The 23,896-nt window shown below is 48.5% G+C and overlaps 1 protein-coding gene across 6 annotated transcripts in view; it reads right to left on the bottom strand.

Moving 5' to 3' along the window:
* Window positions 1-558: 558 nt before the first annotated feature.
* Window positions 559-23,896, bottom strand: part of SIDT1 (SID1 transmembrane family member 1) — a 43,402-nt gene continuing 20,064 nt past the window's right edge. Inside the window, exons 6-26 of one of the 6 annotated variants that reach the window (XM_064644544.1) lie at window positions 23,796-23,879; window positions 23,101-23,194; window positions 22,385-22,456; window positions 21,920-22,013; window positions 20,443-20,486; window positions 16,483-16,554; window positions 14,751-14,899; window positions 14,040-14,113; window positions 13,430-13,496; window positions 12,712-12,785; window positions 12,009-12,132; window positions 10,842-10,959; window positions 9,830-9,966; window positions 8,041-8,149; window positions 7,630-7,644; window positions 6,797-6,873; window positions 5,631-5,677; window positions 4,784-4,889; window positions 4,378-4,488; window positions 3,544-3,657; window positions 559-3,141 (exon numbers count right to left, since the gene is read on the bottom strand). In XM_064644544.1, the coding sequence (XP_064500614.1) occupies window positions 3,079-3,141; window positions 3,544-3,657; window positions 4,378-4,488; window positions 4,784-4,889; window positions 5,631-5,677; window positions 6,797-6,873; window positions 7,630-7,644; window positions 8,041-8,149; window positions 9,830-9,966; window positions 10,842-10,959; window positions 12,009-12,132; window positions 12,712-12,785; window positions 13,430-13,496; window positions 14,040-14,113; window positions 14,751-14,899; window positions 16,483-16,554; window positions 20,443-20,486; window positions 21,920-22,013; window positions 22,385-22,456; window positions 23,101-23,194; window positions 23,796-23,879 (1,845 nt within the window). In that variant the 3' untranslated portion in view covers window positions 559-3,078. The other 5 variants (XM_064644543.1, XM_064644545.1, XM_064644542.1 and 2 more) reach the window with 5 other exon arrangements.

Genomic DNA, 23,896 nt, shown 5'->3' with positions numbered 1-23,896 from the left:
CTACACAGCCAAGTGTGACCAGGACAGCTGGGAGGCACAGAGCTGCCCGGGTGCCCAGCCAGACCCACCAGCAGCCAGAGGGATCCCTGGAGCAGTCGGGTGAGGCTGGGCTCTGCAGCCACTAGGTGGGAGAACTGAAGTACAAACAGAAACCAGCAGGCAGGGCAAAGCTAAGAGGAAGTTTTAAAAAGTGATGCATCATGCTGGAAGCACAGAAGCAGCAGGGAGACGATTCTAACCTTTCCTCCCATCTCTCAGGCTTGAGGTGCCTTTCCTTGTATTTAATTTCTTTCATGGTTTTCTTGCTAGTTCTGTGCTGTTCTCCAGCCTTCTCCAACCTCTCTCTCCCTCACTGTTACTGCCTTACCCTTCATATACTGTGTTCCATCTCTGCTTAGCTCAGCGAGCCCATATGTTGTTCTACCTCCTACACTGAGCCTTCCAACTGCTGTTCAACGTTAGTTTTTTCTCACATTCCAATTTGAAGATAACCAGCTTCCTGGCTAGAAACAAATATGAGCTTGGAGCAAAGCCTGAGACTACAGATTATGAAAGACACAGGGAGAAATAATATATTTTATGAAAATGTGTGTCCAACACTGCACAAATTTGGGGGCACACAAGCCCTTCTTCAGTCTGGCACATCACTGGGGGCTCCTATAGCAGCCCTTGCATTTGCAAGGAGGGCAGCACAGAGCACGTTATAAAAACACTGTCAGGTCAAACATTCCTGGATACAGAAGCCCCGGTGGTTCCATCTGCCCAGCATGTTTCTAACCATGCTGGCAGAGCACCACAGTCCCACACAGAGTCCCCCATGGGGGCAGCTCAGCCTTGCTGCACTCAGCAGTAAGGATTTGGGTTGTTTGGGTTTTGTTTGTTTTGTGGTTCTTCTGCACCCCAGACTTCTTGGCAGTCCTTCCTTATGGGAAGAAAAAGGAAGCTGCAGGCAAGCCCAAGTAGCTAATATTGGATTCAGACATTTAAGATGCACCAAGAACATATGGCAGGGCTACAGGGTGGCTGAATGGAAAATGTGAACTATGCTCAGCTTGATACTTCTCTGCTGATGCTACTCAGACAAAAACAAGTGTCGTCCCCTTCCCTGCAGCCTCAGCTGATACTGTTAAGCAAGAGAAGCTCATGCTTTGCAACAAGCCTGAGAAACCTACCCGTTTCCAAGATGAAACATTCACAACTCCATCTGCGTGGCAAACCTGTGAGTCACGCCCAAAGCACTGTCATACAACACAGCACACCAGGACCACCTCCACCTTCTTCATTTCTGGCACACCCTGCCTGAAACACCTCCAGAGCAGCAACAGCTCTGCTTGGGAAGGTAACAGGTAGCAGCCGCTTGTGTCATTCCTCCTCCAGCCCTCTCCCACCCTGCCAAAGGGACTGTATAGTCACTGACAAGAGTGTCTGTTCTTCACTCTATTTAGTCTCACAAAGGCAATTGTAAGAGAACAAGCAGGTCATCTGCACCTATGCTCAGGAAACGTCTGTGACAGTCCCAAGGATGACAGCAGCTGTGTGACACCACTGGGCACCCCTCTGCCCCAGCTGCTCTCCTTGCTCCTGCTGAGAGCTGGAGCAAGAAGAATTCACATCAACCTGCAGAGCAGGGAACCAGGAACATTCATTTTATTGACAGTCTTGACAATCTCCAACTTAGAAAAAAATAAAAATCAGCTGGTGCAAAACTTTTCAAGGAGATACAGACTCTCAGAGTAAAACATTACCATAGTTGTTTGCTTTAGTAAGCAGAAGTGGAATGAAACCTTCCCATCACTGGGTACATGCACATACACTGAAGCAAAAATGCTCAGACAATGGCAAGAATAAGGACAGCAGGCCTGAAAGAACACTTTTTAATTCAAAATTAGCAAAACAGGTCCCATATTTAGATGCAAGGTCTGAAATAATTCACACCTCATTCTTGTTTTTTAAACAACCAAGAAATTAGAAACAACGCAGAAGCCATTTAAAAACTTATTTCAGATGCAGTAAAGTTTGACAAGAAAGTTTGGCCCAGATCTTTAGCTAAAGAGCTCAACCCCAACTGTCCCCAAACCTCTTCCACACTCCCAGTCCATAAGGGAACCTGCTTTGCCAAGTTTGTCCAAAACAGACTCATTGAAGGAGAAAGTCTGAGGCTGCTGGACGACATGCCTCTTCCACCTTGCCCCTTTGCCAAGGCAGGCAGCAGGAGCCAAGGGGCTGCCAAAGAGCTGCCCAGCATGCAAGGTTGTGGCTTTGCTGCGCCATCCCTTTTAGGTTTGCTTGAGGACAGCACTTCTCGTGCCCTGAGAGACCATCACGCTGACAAGAGCCAGCACCGGAGCTGCCAGAGGAAGTGTGGCTGTTCTACAGGAGTGAGTGAGAGCCTTCAGGAGCAAGGCGGAGGCTCTGGCAGAGCACGCGTGGGCAGCTCTAAGTCCACCATCTCCCTCCAACACCACAGTCTTGTTACCATGGCTCCCCACCAGCTACCAGAGGAGTCTCTCCAACAAAATGAAGAAGAGAACTGTCCCCCCACTGCCACCTCAGTTTAGAGTCCTTTGCTCCCTCGGTGGCTGCAGGACAGGAACCAAATAATCTCCCTGTGCTGCTGAAAGGACTCTCTGAGGGCAGCAGCCTGCAGGGTACAGGCATCAGCTCCCAATGCAGGAGGAGCAGCATTGCACTTCTCAAGCCTGCTCACCAGAGAGGAAGCGGAGCACATCAGCAGGAAGGAAGGGAAGCAAAGGTCTCAAACACACCTCCCTCCTGTTTCCTCCCCCCTCACTGGCTCCAGCACCCACTGCACCTGTGAGCCAGAGGGCTGTGCACTGGCCTTGGCTGCTGGGTCGTGCCTGCCCCAGAGGATGCGGTGGGAAAGGAGTAAACGTCGTCTTCCCTTCTGGTCCTGCCTCAGTTACCACAGCACCCCTTCATGCTTGCTGTGGGATCCAGCTCCCCTGCTCCTACTGTGTTGTTGGCCACGGAAGCAGGCTCATTCCCCACAGATACCAGTGGCCCAGTGCCTTTGGCTGAGCAGTTTGGGACGCCCCTGCACCCCTGTCCCCTGGGGACTCAGAACACCGGGATCTTGTCCCTGCGCACCGTATCCAGGTCATCATCCAGGGTCAGCAGGACCTGAGGAAGAAAGTACAAGGCAGATTCAGGTCTTGCTGGCCAGGCAAGTCTTCCTTTCAGACCTTCAGGTCTTGCTTTCCTGGGAGGTCTTCCCAAATCCATGAGTCACTGGTCACAGCAGCAGCCCCTCAGCTGTCCCACAACAACTGTGTGACCCACAGCCCCAAAGGAAATTTGAGGCCAAGAGGCATAGGGAGATAAATAAGGCAAAGGAGAAAACCTGATCCCTCTGACAAAGAGCATCCCACTGTAAAAGATGTCTGGAGATAGAGACAAGAAGAGGAGTTTGGGCACCTCTGTGGGGTCCTGGAGCAGTCACAGGTCCATGTGGATGGAGAGGGGCAAGGTGGAAGAGGAGAGGGTGAGGCCATACAGCAGAGTGGGAGACTCAGCAAGACTCACCAGAAAGGAGAAGAACAAGGCAGCTGCAGAGAGGAAGTGCCAGACATCATGGTCATCAAAGAAACCCAGCAGGATGCATGGCCGGTTCTTTTCCCGGGACTCTGCTGGAGTCTCCTAGGGGAGCAGGCAGAGGGTCAGCACCTGATACCCACTCAGACAGGGCTCTTGTTGATCACACTGGACCCTCTAAAGAACAAGCCATCTTAACCCTCCAAGCAGAACCCAGGAAAAGGTGCTAAGGTGGCCAGACATGGGGCGAGGGCAGGCCAGGAATGCAATGTTAGACCTGAAAATGGATCTGGGGCCATAACCCACAGCTGGGGAGAACCCTCTGCTCTCCACATCTGAGGTCCTGTATAGCACAAGCTGCACAGCCTCTACCAGACCACTCTGCAGCAAGCCCCTCACCTCCATGGAGATGGATGTGATATCCCATTAGAAGACATTCAGTCTCCCAGGTCATGGAGAGCCCTCACAATCCCAGGCAAGTTACCCCCCCATTGGCCATCTGCTCCAGGGATACGTCTTCCATCCAGTACTAGTCACGATTTGCCCAGTTTTGCTTTCAGATCCCCAGCTCGTCCTCTGTCCCCTGGTGAGGACCAGTCACCTCCAGATACCTGGGTCATAAATATCCTCTACACAGATACATGCATACAGTCATTTTTGGCTCAGCACAGCTTCCCACATTCCCTTCACAGTCTGCTGAAAATAAGCAGCTCTCCATGAGCAGGCCAAGACTCTTCTCCAAAGTACGTTTTGTGCAAAACAAACAACAGGAAGGAAAGAGGATGAGACAGAGATGGACAGAAGGACAGTGAAAGGGAACTTTACCTCCCAGCTGCTGAGGGTCTGGAAGAAGAAGTAGAGGGCAGCTGCCCACACCACTGCTGTGGCCACAATGCAGAACATGGGGATGGGCAGGAGCTTCTCAGAGCTGCGGAGCTGCAGACAGGGACACAGCCTCACAACACACCCTGAGTTCTTCACAAGGGACAGAGCTATACACAGGGCTGACACACCATCTGCACCTGGGAAGGGCTGCCCAACCCAGCCCCCCCTGAAATGGCTACACACCATCCCTCCCCAACACCTTGTCCCACCCTGAGCCCCACAACAGCCCCTCCACATCCCTCTGCAGCACCACAGGAACCCCAGCTGCATCCAGAAAAGAGGCCCATCCATCCCTTCCCCTTTGGAGATAAGCACCCCAGAGACAGCTACAGCTGCCTCCCTCTACCTTCATGATGATGTAGAAAGCCAGATACAGCAGCAGGTTACAGATGAAGATGCCCAGTATGTAGGAGGCAAAGTCTCTGGGCCGATACACGAGCCCAAAGATAGCACTGAGAGAGAGAGAGAAGAAGGGATATCAGACAGCCTCTTTCACTGGGGACAAGGTACATTCCCAAACTGCCAAGGTACAGCCACCCACTGCCCCACAGACACAGCAACACTGCCCCCAGCCAAGGAAACTCAGACATGGTCAGCTGCTGAAGCAACTGAGACCACAGAGGACAGTAAAGGGCCCTGGGTTGCTTCCAAACACATCTCACTGGGTAGGAGCTGGCCCCAGACCTGTACATTTGGCAGAAAGCATATCCCTAAGCAGCTCTAGTGAAAAGCAAGAGCCTGGGGCAATGATTTTAGGTCTCATCTAAGAGCTAATACCTCCTTGCTCAGCCAGGCTCTGTGACTAACGAGTGTCTGTCAGGTCTCCTGCACCCTGGCTGTGCCAGAGACTTCCCAGCTACGTGGGAAGCAGGTGTACAGCACAGCACAGCACCACAGTACCAAGCCAGCCCTACACAAGCTTGCTTAGAGACGAGCCATGAGACAGCCCCAGCTGAAACACTTAGGGATGCCTCACACTGTTCTGTAGTGCTGCACTGCATCCTACGGATCTGCCTACTGTCAGCACTCCTCAGATCAAGCTCCCCGCCAAAACATGTCAGAAGGGCCCCAGCACAGGATTATTGCACAGACATTGCTGCATTTTCTCATCACTCCAGGCCCCCTGTGTTCCAGTACTGAATCCTGCTGCCCACGTGCACAAATACACAGGACACCAAGATGTAACTACTTACAAGGACCAGTTGACCAGGTTTCCAACAATGAGCAGCACCATCCTGTCCTGGAGGAAAGGCACTGATGATCATATAAAATCAGAAGGGTATGCAAAAAGAGGCCATTGCCTCAGAAATTCAGGATATCATTATGTGAGGATTTGGAGTCTGGTTCCTGCAAACACACGTGCACCTGGCTCTGTAGTTTGCTCTGTGGGAGCTTTATCAGATGGAAACTGCTCTGACTCTCATAAATTTTAAGAAAGAGTTGCAAGAAGGAGACTGAACATCAAAAAAAGAACAATCTCAGCACTTAAGGGATCAGCCTCAGGAGGTTCTGCAAATCCTTTGACTACTTCTACTGTTCTTCTAGTTAGATTCCTTCCCTCCCACCGTTTTATAGAAAAAGTACTGCAGAGAGCAAGGACTTGCTTGAAAGACGCAGCAGGGGAAGCTTTGGATAGCATCCCACATGTATTTAGAGACACTTTTTTTCTCCTATCTCACCATTAGCTAGGGAAGCCCTGTAACTACAGCAGGCAGAGGTTTACATTTGTGGGACATGTGCATTTATGCTTACAGCTGCTTTCATGATGTAGCTGTTTCAGGCTGGCCAGGCTTACTTCCTGCCCAAGTGGACTTTGTTTATTCAGAGGTGGGAAAATAAATAAAAAAGAAAGAAAGAAAAAAGATGTTCATGGATAAAAACCCCATTTGGCTTCAATCCTTAATTAGCACTCTGCGCCAAGAAGAAAGCCATCAGTGGGACACAGGGTAACAGCCACCATTTCTTACTTTTCTGCTGTCTGCCCCAAGGTGCTGCAGAAATGGCAATTGCTTTTGCTTAAACCACAGAGCCAAAACAGTTGCTGCCTTCCCCAGAGAGGCTGCACTGCACAGAGCCTCATACCCATTCCTCTGAACAGATGCCCCAGAGAGCAAGTGTAAAGGCAAATCCTGTCATGCTTGTATCACCTTTGCTTTGATGTTTTATTCTCCAAGTTTGAGATCGGGGAAGTCTGGAGGTTGGGGGTAAACCACTGTAGCAGAGACCTACACTTACCCCATCTATTCTGGGGGAGGGAGAAGAAGGGAAGCAGGGACCATCACTTTTTCAAATAGACCAGACTCTTTCCTCTGCACATTGCCTGAAGGGTGAGCAACTGCTTAGATAAGAAGTCACCTACCATGTACATTGGTCGACTGCACTGCTGGATACAGTCTGTGTATAGCACCATCACTGCTCGTCGAAATATGCCCAGGTCTGTCAAAGAAGAGGATAAAAAGCCAGAACAGCCAGCAGAGTGAGCCCCAAAATGGGGAAAGACACAGACACCCACCAGCTGACAGAGAATCCAAGGTGTCAGCAGATGCATTTCTTGCCCTTTGGGAGCAGCCTGTGCTGAGCTTCTAGCCACCACAGGATGTAGATGGCATTTGGCAGAACAACAGGTTAAAAAAAATCAAAACAAAAATCCTCTCAACGCTAGCACTACCCAGAATTCAAACAGGCCCTGTCTGTACATGTAAACAGACTGACTTTGCAACCCCATCTCTGGAAAAGAGATGTGTGTGTGCAGGAACAGGAAAAACGCCTTCCATGGAACAAGCTGCCAGAGTAGGAAAACAGCAGAAACAGATCCCACAGCCCTCAGAGGGTCCTAAAGGGACACAGTGCACTCAAGACACTCCGGCTCTCAAAATCATTGCAGAAGCTTCCCTGCAGAGCCATCAGTGGCAGTGGGGATGGATGGACATACATGCACACACATGCCCTTCTTTAGCTATAAATGCAGAGCTTGAAAACGCTCCTGTGCCAAGATCAGAGCTCTCCTGTGCTGTATCACCCCTTTCCTGCCAAGGAGCAGGACTGGCAGTGCTGCTGGCAAAATGGTTTCACTTCTGGAGAGCTGACCTCAGGTGGCACCCGAGCCTGCCTCCCCACACACATCCATGCAACCCCTGGCTGCCACACCGCTGCACAACTCAGCAGAGATAAAGGAGAGCTGCAGACAGTTACCTGAGTCAGGGCCATCTGAGGCAAACAGAAGCAGAAGAAGAAGGAGAAATATGTTTGTAAGCAGAGCACAAGACACAGTTTCCCCACCAGACCCTCTCCCCCTCACCCTATGACAGAGTGTAGCTCTCTGCTCTGAGCACAGCACTAGGGAGTGTGCACTAGGGAGAGCTATAGTTGAAGGACAGGCTCCCTCAAAGCCCAGCTCTCCTGCCTCCACAGACCCATTGGTCTGGAAAGCAGTAGCACAAGGATTTTAGAGGCCAGGAAGGGCATCGGATGGATGAGAGGACAGGGTAACCTAGAACACAGGCCATGGGACTGTGCTGACAGACACGTTGCACAGGTGACACGCAGGTGACGACAGGAGGCACCTGCACACCCAGGAGGAGATGGATCAGCCACAGCACTTACCCATCTTGAAGCGGCCCATGTAGTAGATCTGGGTGCTGAGAGCCAACGAGGCCAAAACATGGATTATTGAGAAAACAACCCAAAACCACATGTCATTTTTCCCAAACACCTGAAAGAAAAGACACGTTAAAAGCAAACTGAGCCCTGTGCAGCAGGACAATCCTTTCCCATCCTATATCACCACGGGTCATTAGATAACCTCACTGAATACAGAAAAGAATCCCATAAATCTTCCCACTTGAAAATATATCTATGAGTTCAAAACAAAGTCCAGAGAGGCAAGAGGAGCTCAGCATTCTGGAGAGGAGACCATTCTGTCTGAATGCTCCTTCAGATAAGAGCAGCAGCTTGGAAGGGCTGCAACTGGCCCAGGGAGCAGAAACGCAGGGACATCCAGGCCAGGTGAGCTCTCTCTGCTGAGCTGGGCAGCAGCTCTCTGGCCAGGAGCTGTATTTTCACAAAGGCAGTAAGGGAACCAACTATTACTTTAATAAGTGTACTGTAGAACAAAAAGGAGAAAACCGCTCTGCAGGCAACTGCTCCTACTGTATATTTTCATTTTATTTAAGGACTGGAAGGGACCTACAAGTGCACATTAAAGCTATATTAAAACCTTAATCTTTCAGTTATACATTAAGGAGTCCAGAAACTCTGATCTATCTGGCTGTGAGCACTCCCTTTCCCTGGGGCAAAGCACTTGCATGAACTTTCCCCTTTACGTGTGTGGGGAAAAAAACAAAAAAACAAAAAAAGCCCCAACACCACCAAAAATCAAGCAGAAAAGCCACCTCTACATGAACCAAACAAGGGAGATGTAGCTTATATGCTCCACTGAACAGCTTCAAAGCACCCCTCAAGAAAAGATACAGCAATCCATAATAAAGCCCCAGTGTTTTGAACCTGGCTGTCAAGATCTACCACACCTATCAAGAGATTTTTGGGAAGTCCCAAGTTCACCAGCTGCTCCTGCATGCCTTATCCCAGGGTCTCTTACCCAGAGACCTTGCAGTATCAATTGGTATTCCACATTATGTGTGGTAGTGAGGGGCTGACAGCCCAGTGGGACTTAGCTGCTAGTTCAGATCAAGAATTCAATGGATTTTGCCTGGTTACTGATGAACAAAAATGAGTCCTTCAAAAGAAGGGAAGCAGAGACCTCCAAAGTAAAGGACAGGATGGGGACTCAGGTGAGCCCAGCTCAATATTTGCAACGCTGTGAGCTAACGGGCAAAGCAGTCCAGCAACTCTGGTTGATTCTTTTTGCTACACTGCCCTTCCATAGGCAGGTACTCCACACATTTACCTGGGAGCTCTTCAGACATTATCCTAGTCCCCCATCTCTCCAAAGATTGCAAGGCCAACTGCAGGAGCTGTGCCCAACAAGATGGAGTTTTCCCAAGGGGAGAAATAGGCACAAGCAGTTAGGTATCAGATACTTGTCCTGGAAGCTCATCCAGCCTCACCCCGGTCCCCAACAATGTAAGTCACCTCACAGGAAGACCATCTGCATGCTGGGACATGGACACCTGGATGTGTGAATTTCTTCTCTTGAGAAGGATGGTATGTGGTAGCGAAAGTCCAAAAAAGACGCCACCTAGAGGAAACTGCTCTGCTCTTCCCCCTCCTGAAAGCCCAGGGGAAGAGAGGAGGAAAACCCAAGAGAACTGAGAATTCAAATGCCAACAGCTGCTTAACACACTCTTATCCTACTCTGCTGCTTTCCCCACTTAAGCTATGTTCCCAGCCACACCATCTCCTTCCCAGAGAAGCAGGTAAGAGGGAGCCATACCACTCCAAGGACAGCCAGACAGATCACCACAGCAAACGAGGCATAGGCAGAGTAGGCACTGGCATTGATGTCTGGGTGGCGGGTCTGGTAGAGCTTGAGCATGCACAGTCCTGCGATCATGTACATGAAGGAGGTGTCTGTGGAGGGATCACAACAAACAGTGAAAGCAGGTACAGCCAGTGGGCTGAGAAAGCTCCTCTGAGTGCACACAAAGTAGTGCAGCAGCAGGGCCAATCCCAAGGCTGGCAGGCATAAATCCCTGATGCTGCACTACACTGTACAGCACTTCATGCTCTGCCATCTTGCAGCACATGTACCATGCTCTGGGGCAACAAAAACTAAAGGGGATCAGAAAATAGGTGCCCACAGTGCGGCACAGAAACAGGCAGGTAATCACAGAATGGTGCAGGCTGGAAGTAACTTCTCGAGGTCATCTGGTCCAACAACCCCTGCTCAAGCAAAGTCAGCTATGAGAGGGTTGTCAAGGACCATGTCCAGTCAGGCTTCGAATATCTCCACAGAAGAATTCCCAACCTCTCTAGGCAATCTGTTCAGTCTGTGAGCACCCTCAAAGGGAAAAGAGCCTGGCTCATTCATTTTTGTTCCCTCTCATCAGGTATTCACACTCATAGACAAGATTCTGCCTGGGTCTCCTCTTCCCCAGGAAGGAGCCCACAGAGCAAAATTTCCACTGAGATGTCACAGAAGCTTCCTAGGCTTGAACACTCTGCTCCTCAGGCTGTGTACTTATTACCTTCAAGCACTGAGCTGCAAAACCAATGTGAGATCCTGCCAGCACTGCACTACCAGAGTCCTAAGGACTGGAGAGGAGGCTGACATGTGTTAGTCCCCAGAATCAAAAGCCTCACTGCCTCCTGACTGAGCTTTGAAACAGGCAGTCTCCAGGGAGGTTTGCAAGGGTAGAGGGATGGGAAAAATCAATAACTCAGCAGGAGAGAAAGCGTGGCAATTCCTAGCTCCAGCTCAAAAGGAGAAAGGAAACTCAGCTTACCAAACTGGAAATTGGAGTAATTAGGGCAGACGTGATAACAGGCACTGAGCACCCCTTCCATCATCAGAGCGATGCCCATAGCATAGAAGAGACCAAAATGCTTTGGGATCCCATAGTCCTGGAAGAGAACAGATCTGCAGAGTAAGTACCCTCACTGTCCTGATGACAGGTGAGCTTCCACTCTCCATCACTTCATCCCTCCTAACTCCTACGCATGTCCTTTAGTCTGCAGTGCAGCACAGTGTGCTGTGCACAACCACAGGCTCCTCATTTAGCCACATGGCACTGCCAGTGAATCCACAGGCAGCAAACTCAAGCTAACCATGCTGAAACTTCTGAAGACCTCAGTGTCTTGGTACCAACATCGTGAGACTGAAAATCTCTGTCTTGTACCTCATGCCATACTACATCCTGCCCAAAACTGAGAGAGGACTGGGGACCCAGAATTGTTCTTGTGGTCAGTAGGGTTAGAAGCACCTGAGGAGCAGAGCCCATCAGAGGGCACTTCCCTCACAATTTGGCCAAGGTATCATCTGAAAACCACAAGCAGCAGACCCTTACAACTGCTAAGGCCATTACTTGCTACCAAGACAATGAAAACAGAGCTGTTTGTCTCCAGAACTACCAGCACCACTGCCCACAAGGCTGCAGATTTCTCCATCCTCTTTCAAAAGAGTCTGCAGAAGCTCTGGCTACAAGCAGCTCTGCTTCAGAGTAGAGGTAGCCAAATTCCTCTGAGTTATCATAGGCATCTCTATCCCCTCTTGCTAACAAGAGTGCCAAGAAATAACTCTTAATTGTATAAGACAAATCAACTACTTCACTATAACTAAAGCATCTTGGGACACTCCTACCGCCCCAGTTCCTCCACAGTGAGCACTAGTGGACAAGCCACAGCCATGGGAGTTGTTCCTCTATTAACCTCCTTGTGTTTGTAAGCCCAGGCTGGATCACCACAGCAGTGTGGACGTACTATATGTAGCAAAATACTGGGGTGTGCAAGAACATAAGCATCTCACCTATACCCTTTTGCATAGGAGCTAAAAAGAGGAGGATTCAATTCTCCAGCAAGGAAGGCAAATGGAAACACATTGCGTATCACTCTGTTTTTTGAGTTCATCCTGTCTTCCCTCCCTCCACTCAGCCCCATGGAATCATGCTTCCTACCAGGGTATAGATATCTTTCATCTCCATGGCCCGACGGTGGAGAATGTCCCTGCGCAACACAATGAGGAGGAAGAGAAAGCCCAGCATCATGTGGCCCACATTGCTGAGGATGTTGTTGAAGGCACTGCAGGAAAGAAGAAGGTTTAAGACAAAGGCAGCACAGCAGCAGAAAGCTGAATCCTGGGCCATGATAAGCTGAACCCATTTTGCTCCCCCTCCACCATCCTCCACCTCAGCAGCTGCCAAAGTGCCAGTTTGACTCTCTGGATGTCAACTGTAGGTCGAGTAGCTCACTTACCCCAGTGAATTTAGCACTTCCTCTGAGAGATGTCTAACTCTGGACTTTCTTTGCACTCTCACATTAATTTAGAGAAATGCTGCACTGAAAGGACTGATTTGAACTTCTTTGCAGAGCTACTGCTCCTTGGATACAAGTGAGAGCATCCAATAGAGCACGGGAGCACCTCATTGCTGTGTCATAGATTTGGTAGGGGCACCCAGGTGCCATATGTTCCTGGGTGCATGTGTCTCACAGCAGTAAAGTGCCACTGCTGAGAAAACAGAAAGCTCAGAGTCCTAAACTCCCAGTGGTCCTATCAACACAGTTACTGTGAGCCTGACAAGGATAAAATCCTGACGTGGGCACAGCACAAACACTCGAGAAGCATGAGACAATAATGCAGTGGCCACAGGGCTCACTCACCTCAGCACCCCAAGGGGATGAGCACACAGAAAGTTGTAGTAGCAGATGTCCTGATTGCCAGTCACATTTACTACCTGGACAGAGAGGAGGTGGGAAACCCAATATTAGCAAATACTCCCTTCTCTTGGGGGTTTGCTTCGTGCAAACACTGCATGTACACAAGGTATACCAGGACACAGCCTAGCTCTAGCACTGGCACAGGGGAGTATTGACATCTGTTAGTGAAGCTTTTAGGATGGGATAAGGTGTTGCCAAAGGCCACAAACCTGACAACAGTCTTCAGAGGTAACACTGTGTGCTCTCAACCCCACCACTAACAGATTCTCTTGCAGACATCTGATTAACAGCAGGATAGCAAGGGTAGGGAGAAGGGAGGAGAAATCACTTGTATCACAGCAAACCCTACTTGCTTTCAGTTGTCTTTTACAAATAACAGCAGATTCCTCCTGTCTCTAAAATGAAACAGGACCCAAATGAGACATCAGTTGAGCAGGAAAACAGCTGGACTCCGACTTCCCAAGCAGAAATAGCAGAACTGCAAGCTGAGCAAGCCAAGCGTGCAGTAACACAGTACAGAGAGAGCAGCTAAGGTAAACTGTCACTCAGACAGAGCAGAATTCCTGGGTGACCCCAGTTTCACTGCAACTGTCATCTTTACACAGCACAACCACAAAGCAAATTTAAAGGCAAGAGGGGACAGCCACAGAGTCAAACGCACCGTCTGGTAAGTGATGACAAGCTGGATGACTGGCAGGGCATAAAACACTGCAATGGTGATGATGTTCCTGCAGAGAGGAGAGAGCAGCAGCAGTTACACACACCAAAACAAGTGCACACCTGGGACAGAGGCCCAGGGTGCTTGTGGAGGAACATGTACACTTCAGTGCCCAAGGGCACAGATCCTGCTCTCTGGGGTTATGATCTCATTATGCTCTCCTGAAGCTGAAGAGCACATGTGCTAGTGCAAATGAGACAAATACTAAGAAAAGAAAAAGAAAAGCCAGGATGCTGACCACAAGCTCCTGTGTTTGAGTGCCAGTTTCTCCCCTTCCCCACTATGTTCCAGCACACCAGTTGTTACCATGCTTAAAAGCAATGATGCAAAACAAAATCCATTGCCAGGATCATGTGTGCACTGGTCCACAAATATCATTATTTGAGGTATGTGGGATTTGCAGTTACTGGTTGGAACAGGGTGAGAAAGTGTAACAGGATGGTTCAAAGAATATCCCCACGTCCAAAGTGCGGTTAAGAAGGGCAGGTGGACAAACTCCACAACTAGAGACAGTTTCCAGAGCTTGGGTCTTACCAGTTTGCCTTCTCCTTACCAGAAATAGATTTTGTACTTTTTGCTGACAATCCTTCGGTCCTTCCTAGACAAGTCTGATAGATAGAGGAACACCTAAAACATCAGTGGATGGGGAAAGAGGGAAGAAAACAGAAGAAAACCAATGAAGATTACAGAAGCCAGTAGAAGATCCTTACGTATTCAGACAACCTGCAGCTTGGCGCTATTTGGACTGTTTTTATTCAGTGAGATTGTTGGGTCCCTTGATTCTATGGAGTTGAGTTCTGCAAAATCCTCTGACCTCCAGGAATGGCTCCAGACACACAAAACAGTGCAGGATGACAAAAGGAGGCAGCTTGAGAGCTGCTAGCTTAAAGCCCCTCTGTACATCCACTGCAGTCACACTACTCGTACCAGATTAACTACCTACTATTGCAGATTATTTTCTCGCTATCTGTCACACCTCCTTGGACTTTCTGGGACACTCTCTGAGATTCTTCCTCCTTTCTCAATAGTCCCCAATACATTCTCATTTTCCATATTAAATCACTCATTTCAGCAGAACACTTAGCACAGCAGGAAAACTTCCAGTGACTGAAAAAACGCTAAGAAGCACATTCAGCTTTAGGAGATTAAATCCACGCAACAGGGAAAAGGAAACTTCAAAATCCTGGTAAGTGACTAGTGCTGGTCCTCGCCTGGATGTGCCCATGGCCCAACACCAGGGCCACAGCTGCAGCACCAGCCATACCTTGGTGCGGATGATGTTCTTATCACTTTCAATTTCTGGCATGGTGTCGAAGTCACTCTCCTCCTCCACAGAGCTGTCTGTGTCAGAACCAGCTGGTGGCCTGCGCTCAGGGGAGGACATCTGACGTCCACCACTGGAGCTTGACTCATCTGGACCAGAGAGGGGAGAAGGAAACAGGCAGGGTAAAGGCTGAATCCCTCTATGCACAGCAAGAATAAAGCTGTCCCAGATACCAGCTGCACTCAATTTGATACGGCCATTTCAAGGAACAAGTTTTTCCATGATCCCAAACCTTCCTAAAAGTATGAAATTATAATCTAAGAGCACTTTCAAAGACCACTATCTCCCCCTCTGGGCTCTGAAACCTGGAATTCTGAGACAAGCCAAAAAGCTCTAGTGAAAGCAGCAGACTGTTAGGGGTCAAAACCACACTGACCTAGTCAACCTTCAGATTTTATGTAAGATTTATATATATACGCTTTTCTAAAAATATTGTAGAACAAAAGCCAAAGAAGAAGTAAGTCGATTTTTCAAAGTAAGCAGAGCACCAACTTTGCTCCCATTCCATTCACAGTATCGGTCACCTGTGGGTCAGCAGGATCCACCTGCACTTCTCACAGGCTGGCCAAGCTCCCAGCCCCTTGGCCATGCTGGCACGGGCAGAACACGAGTTTCTTCCTCATTTCCCAAATGCTTTTAAAGCACTTCCTTGGTAATTGGGGAAGAGGGGGGGGGGGGTAGGGTGGTGCTGAAGCCCTCAACTCCACTGCAGGACTTAAATCTTCCTGAATTTTTCCCAAACCTCATGAAAAAAAAGTTCCGTGTTTCTTTGTCAGGCATTGAGAGATACCACATCTTCACAGTCCAACAACTGGATGGTATTTGGAGAGTCAGGGTTGTTATTACACAACAGTGAGCAAATGCATCCTGAACAGGGACCAAAAATTACACAGAGCTGCTCTACTCTCATTTGAGAGTACTCTCACACTGCCCTGCACCTGCAGAGCCTCACCCTGCAATCTGGGTCCACAAGCTGTCAAATTCAAGGATTGTCCCAAAGCCCACTGAGCTATTCAATGCCTACACCCTCACAGGAGGGGAAACTGCTGTAAGGAGGAGACTTAGAAATATTCTGGCAAAGGAAGTAATTTCCCATCATGTCAGATTAGCAGGACCCTTGGGAAGTTTCTTCCTCCTCTGGCGCCAGGGCATGGTTCACCTGCTGACAGCATGACATTATTTCTTCCCTAATGAAACCTCTGGAGTACAAGAAGCTTCAATCCTGTTTTGCACTGCAGCACACAGCTGTTCAGCCTTCCAGAGAAAGGCATGCTTTGGTCTAAAGGCAGGCTTGATGAGCTAATAGCAGGCTTCTAGAAGCTTGCTTGGAAGGGACCTTTGTCAGTCCCTAGTAAATGTCCTGTCTGAAGCAGCATTGTCACCAGCACTTCTCAGGTGACTGTGGCTTTGTCTAGCTGAGACAAACATTTCCAATGACAGTCTCTCTGAGCACCTCTATCACGGATTTGCCACCTTTATCATGTAGATGCTTTTCCCTGAAGTGCAACCTAAACCTCCCAAACTGCAATTATTTTGTTTCAAGTAGCTCCAAGATGCTCCCAAAGTAGCTTGCAGCTTTATTCCTTTCTGACTTGAAACCACCTTAAAAGAGTGCCTTCTCCTCCCCCAGGCAGAACCTTCCCCATTCCCCCAGTTCTGGAATGTACTGTACCAATAGCACCATAGCTGCTTCCCTCAGGAGTGCTGGCTGAGATGGGGTGTGAAGAAGTCATAATCCCAGATCCTGCAATGCAAACAGACCCAAGAGGGACCATTAGCTTCATGTCAGTGCTCCAAAACACATCTCTGAGGTGAACACAAACAGCTTGAAGAGCTGGAGGGGCTTGGGAAAAGCAACATTTCTTTAAACAGATGGCAGTCTCTAGAGTATACTGTGCAAAAGGAAAACCCTTGTTTTGCAGCGTGAAGCAAACCCATTCCCTTCAGCCTCCTCAGACAGGCTGCCAGTGAGAGGCTGCCTGGCAGCATGAGCCCCCCTCCAGCACTGTGCAGGGAACACACTAGGGCTGCAAGACTTGGTAAATTTTAGAACAAGTCTCATGATGTTCTGAACACTCTTCTGAATTTCTAATTCTTCTCCTTCCCATCTTCATGCAACTGACCTCTCCAAATATTGCTACCTCCAGATACCCCTGGAAGAGTCATAGACTTTAGCAAGGCAGCTGCAACATAGTTTTAACCAAGCAAGGAGAAGGCAAAAGATACCCCATGCAAGAAGCGGCCATAATCTTGTGCTGATGATAAGAGCAGAAGCCTTCGAGGGCTGGAGAGTCCCCACCTCCTGCCCACACATCTGAAGCAATGAGGACTGTAACTCACAGTCAGGTTACACTGGGACTGTACCCTCCTGCCTCCACATTCCCTCTTTTTTTGCTTCCCATGGTGGAGCTCAGCAGCTGAACTGGCAGCAGACAAACATGGCAGGAAACAGAGCCCGCTGAATCCCTTCACTGAGGGATGAGACACCCATCTCCACAAAACCGAGAGAAGCAAGAGCAGCAGGAGCAGGACCACGTCTTCCAGTGGTGGCAAACAATGAGACAGGTTCAGTTACTTTAAAACTTCACCCTTGTAACAACATCATGTGGTCAGTCAGCAGCAAAGCGATGAACGTGGCACAGTACTTAGAGCCAAGCAACCTTACTGCAGCCTGGAAATGGCCTGGCTTCTCAAGCTGCATCTCTGGTTTCCCAGCACTTGATCTGTCTCAGACAGCAGAGGCAGACTCCTCTTTCCAGCTGGAAATTCTGGGCACTTCTGTAACACCTTGTGTAGGTTTTTATACCACTTCCATTAGCCACATACGTAAAGGGACTTAAAACTTGTCCCTGCCTGAGCCCAAATCAAGGAAGCACCCTTACAGCAATGACATTCGATGTTTCAAGTCCCAGTGACTGCTTCCCTTTGGCATGTTCATTCTGCTTGTTGCACTGTGGGCTAATACTTGGTCTCAATTTTAGCTCCTCTACCCTCCTGCCCTATCCCTCTAACAGGGCAAAGGAAGAGCTCAGAGGAGCATCAGAAGTGAACAACATGGCATGGACTGAGCACCAGAGGGAAAGCGCTGGTACACCTTAGCCCACCCCTTGAGCCCTGAGCTGAGCTTAACAAGATGTTATAAGTCACTGCAGGAACAAAATCCAGCTTCTACTCATCAGCTCCCATGCAAACTCCCTCTCTCATGGCAGTTTTTCCTGTTGCTTTAAAATCACTTGGAAGTCCAGATCACTGGGAAGAAGCATTTCCCCATGTTTGTGCCACATGCGCAAATCCTAGTCCTGTCAGTCCTGTCCCACAGGGATGCTCTCTCCTAATTTTAGACCAGGCTTTATTGCCTCAAAATGAGCTGTCAAACCTTCTCTCCCAAGTAACCAAAGGAACATTTAAATCTGGACAAAGCAGGGAAGCCAGGGAGAAAAGGCATTCTGCCCTGCCTCTAACAGCCACTTTGGATCCAATTCACCCACTAATTTCAGTCGCACTTCCCAGTGTGTGAGTGAGTCAGCAAAGTAAATGTACCAGGTGTGGTTCTTCCAGCTATTGCCTCCACCAGATAGTGATGATGTGGAAGGGAAGGTGTGCCACAGGATTAAAAAAAAAAGTGAACCGCAGAAGTCAGACATAAGATGGGTGACAAGAGCAAAGGGGTACATGGAGTTGCAGGATATTCAAGGACAAAGGGCAGAGACAGATTGCTCAACACTCCCATCCACAGTTTCTTGGTGGGGAAGGGGAAAGGAATGGGGAGTGATGAAGGCAAGACCCAGGGTTACTTTGGAGGAAGAGAAATTCCAGTGGGTGGGAAGAGGAGAAAGAAAAACAGAAAAAGCCAGCATGTCCTGAGTGACTTGGAAGACAGGGAAGATGCTAATTACCATTTTATAGGCATCAGTCAGACACACCCTGAATAAACACAATAGAGAAAGAAACAGTATATGGGTAGAACATGGTTCCTCCCCAGAGGAAAGGACACAGCAGTAACATGCAGTGCCAGACACGTGGGGGTGGCATGGATTACAAGGGAAAGGACAGCTCACAGAAGCAGCAGGTGCCTCTGGGAGGAAAACTGTGCAGGAACTGTGCTCCTCTTTCCCTTCACAGAGATGCTGTTCAGCAATCCTCCCCACTCACCAACCCAGTTCTCTGCCTTCCAGGTCCATACTAAGAACAGCATCTGTGCCCTGCAACTTCTTTGGGAACTTCCCAAGCACCAGAATTTAACTTCCACCTCTCACCAGGGCATCTTAGAAAGCAGCTTCTAGGCTGCCTGCAGCCTATTAAACCTCAGCTGCAGCACCAGTAGCACTCCCCCTGGGACTTCTGGTCTCACCTGGCTGAGACTGTGCCTCCTTGCCTTAGCCAGTGATCCTTTGTCACCACCCTGGAGCTCTTCCACAGCCTCAGCCAGGTCTCTTCAGCTTCCCCCAACTCCCCAACACACAGGCCCTTCCCATTTCTCCAGTGCCCTAAGACTTGCTCTTGTTTTACAAAAGGATCCATTCCAAATTATTTAAAATAAGAATATATTTAAGGACATTTTTACAGTCTCCTGTTCGTGTGGTGAAGAAAATCTTTCACACATATTCCAAGCACAGGGATGCATATGTAGATCTTAGTGGCTGAAGAAGCAAGAAGCCACTCCTGAGAATCCAAACGCCCCCAGGTCCTCGGCAGAAATATTAATCCAAGTAATGCCAGGTCAGAGTGAAATTCCACTGCTGATCCTTTAAGCACACTAGTAATTATACTAGTATGCTTATCTGATGATATGTAGCAGACCAGAGAGACTGAAAAAGCTGGGCATGAAAAAAGGGAACACATCAAGAACCTTAATAGTGCCAAAACAATGTCCTCCCTTCCTCTAGGAGAGAGGTACAAATGACCTCATCACCAATGCTTTGAAATACTTTGCAGGCACTAAATATTTAATCAAAATGAAAAGGCCAGACTCCCACACCACCAGAAAGCAGAAACTCCCAGTACTCCCCATCCACATCACAAAAATTTCCATCTCTCACTGGTAGCTTCTCAGATGCAGCTATGTTTTTGTAAGGCAGAAAGCTGCAATATGTTGAGATGTGGGTGCAGCATAAAGTAAATTGAATCCAATGCCAAAGTAAATATCACAAATGCCACTACCTAATTATTAGTCATTCATTCACCTGGTTGTCTGCAACTTCCAGTTAAAAAAAATTAAAATACCTCATGCTTAAGGAGAGTATTAAAATACCTCATGCAGAGGAGCTCTTACAGCATAAGATATACCCGAAGTGCCTTGCTTTAAAATCAACAGACCTGACACCAGGAACATTAGCCTGTAACTAGGTCTCAGCAAGGCTTGACCTTCCTCCACCCCTTTAAAAGCCAGCTCCTCAGAGTAGGGTTCAGGACCAAGTTCAGGGGAGCTGGCTTCAAATGCCCTCTCTTATGACGGCAGTGAGGAAGCTCTAACATCTTTCATCAGCACCAGAGACTGTGGTACATGTACATGAAAGACGGCTCGAAGAGACTGAAGGTACTTGACTGACAGCCTGTCCCTTGCCTAGCCTAGGACCTCTGCTGTTCACTTAAAGTTGCCTGAAGTTGTCACAAAACAGAAAAGAAACCTTACCATGCTCGGGACTCAATCTCCCAGCAGAAGCCTTCCTTTGAACCCTGAAAAGGAACGGACACCACTCATGAGAGACCCAACAAACCCCATCACCTGCCAGCCATGGCAGGATTATCTAGGACACTAATAGATAAACATGGTGCAAGCTCTAAAAAACAAATACAACCAACAAAAATAAGCACAAAAGAAACAAACACACACAACAACAAAAAAAAGAAAAATACTGTTTGGATGAAACACAGCTTAGCCATGACTGCCTGCTGTCCACCCCTCTGACTCCCAAAGCAACAGAGGGCTTTTCTATGCCCTCACCTACCCAGCAGAGGTGGGACAACCGGTTACATGACCATCCCATCCTACAATGCTCACCATGTTGGGAGACACCCTCACACCACCTTCCCAAACCCAGCTTCACCACTTAGAGAACCAAGCACATAAGAATCTACTGAAAGGGCAGCAGGAGCTAGAGGTGCTCATCAGCACAATGCTTAAGAAGCCCATATCACCTCCTTCAATGCAGATGTCAAGCAGGAGATGGTGAAAAAAACAACGACGACATATTCCCACAGCAAAGAAAAAAAACCAGCAAAGAAGATTGCACACTTGCACACACTTAAGTAATTTCATTGAATTGTTCCAATGAAATGTTTGATTAATGTGTCTTGAAGTTAAGCCATGTCCCCATCTTGAAATTCATTTGTTTCAGAGCACCAAGTCTTAATGATTCCCTGTTCTGGAGGGGCTGAGAACTCTTTCTCACACTGGGGTCTGAAGAGGTGGCTGACAAGCACTTTTCCCACAAAACCAACCTGCTACTTGATGAGAGCTTTATATGTTTCTTCCCACGCCAACCTTTGTCCAGAGGGGCAGGGAGGAGTATTGAAGGGGCCTCCCTCTTCTCAAGCCTCCAAATGTCTGGACAAAGGATTTGCTCAATGATTTTCACTGTTTACGCAGGCAGCAGTGAGTGATCCCAACAAACTCCACCATCTCCACCACCTTATGCAGATACTCTTCTCAACACAAGCCCAGACACCAAAGTCTGGGGCAGGTTAGGCAGGTAAGGAAGGAAAACAGCACTCTTGGGACTCCAAGGCCCCATATGTGTCACTGCCACTTATTGCAGTAATCAGTCCAGCAAGAAAGTACCTTAGTTCCTCAATGCTCTGGCATTCCATATCCCAGACTGGTCGCATCACAATTCCCACCTGTGCCCCAGTGTCCTCATATAAGGAAACCTAGGGTTGAGGAAGTACAAGATCTGAAGGGCAGACCCTTAGGTTTTCATCATTGCCATGGTCCCCAGAGCAGAGGAAGAAAAATTTTCTGGCTGATGGTCAGTAGGAGCCCACTGGGTAGTCATGGAATTCTTTAGCTGCTCTGTTCGGATGCTTGTCACCCCAAATGTACTGCAGGGTGAGGTATCCCTGAGGATGATGAGAAACAGAGGCTATTCTTGTATAACTCCTCAACTCACCTAATGTAGTGCACAAAAGCAACAACCACTGAGCCCAGGTAAAAGGAGAGGAAACCCAGGAAGCTGAAGAACATGGCCCGGACATAAACGGACTCTGAGGAAAGAGAAGACATCAGTCACAGCCGGGACAGCACCTCCCAGGAACAGCACTCATGTCCTGCTCTTCCCAATACCACCTGGTGACTGCCCAGTCCCAAACAGCCCTTCAAAACCCATCTCCTTTCTTCAAAAGAAGTTACCAGAACCTGTTGGCAAGATCTCCCTCCATTTTTCCACCCCCAGTGCTAGCTGGTGTGCCCATGAGATCACCCTGTGCCACACAGCATCTCCTGGAAAGGACCAGGGCTCCAATTGCTGGTGCTTTCAGCACCATTCCATCAGAGGCTGCTGGCCCAGTCATACCCTTCTATTCAGAAGTGCCAAGTTCCCCTGTAAAGTTGCATTGCTCTGCCCAAAGACACTGACTTTTAATAGAGGGCACAATCGTCACTTGAAGGCTCTTTGTCCGCTGCAGGTTCCAGGTACGGTTGGCATTCCCTGTGAGAGGCAAAGTGTACAGCAATTATAAAAACAATCAAACATTAATGTCCTCTTGCCCTGATCTTTATTCTCTGAACTTGCAAAAACAACAGGATCTGGCTGTTCACTGCAGTCTTTGTGTGGTTTTGCTTTAAACTGCTCTCAGTCTTGTCAGTATACAGACTTTTCCAAATGTTTCCCGCCTCCTCCGTATCCACAACCTATTTTTCAGACTAGAAATCCCTGCTTCAGCCTTCCATACACTGCTGAAATCTGGGTGCCTGAATCGCAAAGGCATCTCTTCTATTCATTTAGTCCCCAAAGGACAGATGCTCTCATTACAGATACTGGGACACCATTTTTGCCTTTGGACAAATCTCTGTGAGCAAAACACTTCCGTGCAGGATGCCATGCTAGAAACTCTCTATGTTTCACCAGGGCTTAGCAAACTTGGCCAGTACAGCTCTGCTGACAGCTTTAGGATAAGAGAAAGACACCCTCATGGGGAAATTGGGGTGGGGAGGGGCAGGGGTTGGAAATCACAGCTACCTGGATAAGACAGAGCTATATGACCATCCCATGTCATCCCACAGGAAGGTCCCAAAGGACACCCACTTCATCACACAGATGCAGCACTAAATCCACCTCCCAGAACAACTTACCATGAATTGAAGAAGGCACAGAACCCCCACAGGCATAATCCTCCGGCTTGATGACGAACACAACGAAGAACTGCTCACCTGGGAAGTCCTTCCTCTGCACAAGAGGACAGAATAAGACAGAATCCACAAGACATGAAGCCTCTCCCTCTAATGCAAAGCACGGGTGGTGCTCCAAAAGGCCAGAGGTCAGGTTTTAGTTGCTATACAGGCACCAGCCTTACAGAGACCCACCTACTCTGGACAGAGCCTGGCTTCTGGGGATGCTCCCCTCATCCTTGCTGACAATAAGCTGGGTTCACCAGTATGCAGTACAGCAGTACCCCAGTACAAGCAAACCAATACTGATGCATTTATTTATTTATTTATTTAGTGAAAACCATCTACCTCAGCTTTGCTTATTATAGAGGCCCTACTACCACCACTCAGTGGTAGAAGAGCCAAGGTTCAAACAGAAGACACCTGGCTTCAGCTACTCCGATCTAGAGCCTCAGCACCCAAAATATTTGCCTAAGCAAATGTAAGCAAGTTTTCTGTAGTAATAAGTAATGTCACTTCTTCCACTTACATCAGCTGACCTGACAAAAGCAAAGGCTGGTACCCATAGGAGGATCATCAAAAGAAAACTAGGAATGCATAGAAAAAGTCACTGAAAAAAAACCCTACAAAAAACACTGGGACAAAAATCAGCATCTCACCTGCACTGTTATGGCTGCTTGCTTAGTCATAGACTGGTAAACACCGTTGAACTCCACATTATGGTCCAGGTCATACACTGGGCACTAAAACAGACACAACT

This window comes from Pseudopipra pipra, chromosome 2 (assembly GCF_036250125.1).
Source record: "Pseudopipra pipra isolate bDixPip1 chromosome 2, bDixPip1.hap1, whole genome shotgun sequence".
NCBI lineage: Eukaryota > Metazoa > Chordata > Aves > Passeriformes > Pipridae > Pseudopipra > Pseudopipra pipra.
The sequence above is the reverse complement of the archived record's forward strand: the minus strand, read 5'-3'. Positions and strand labels throughout refer to the sequence as shown.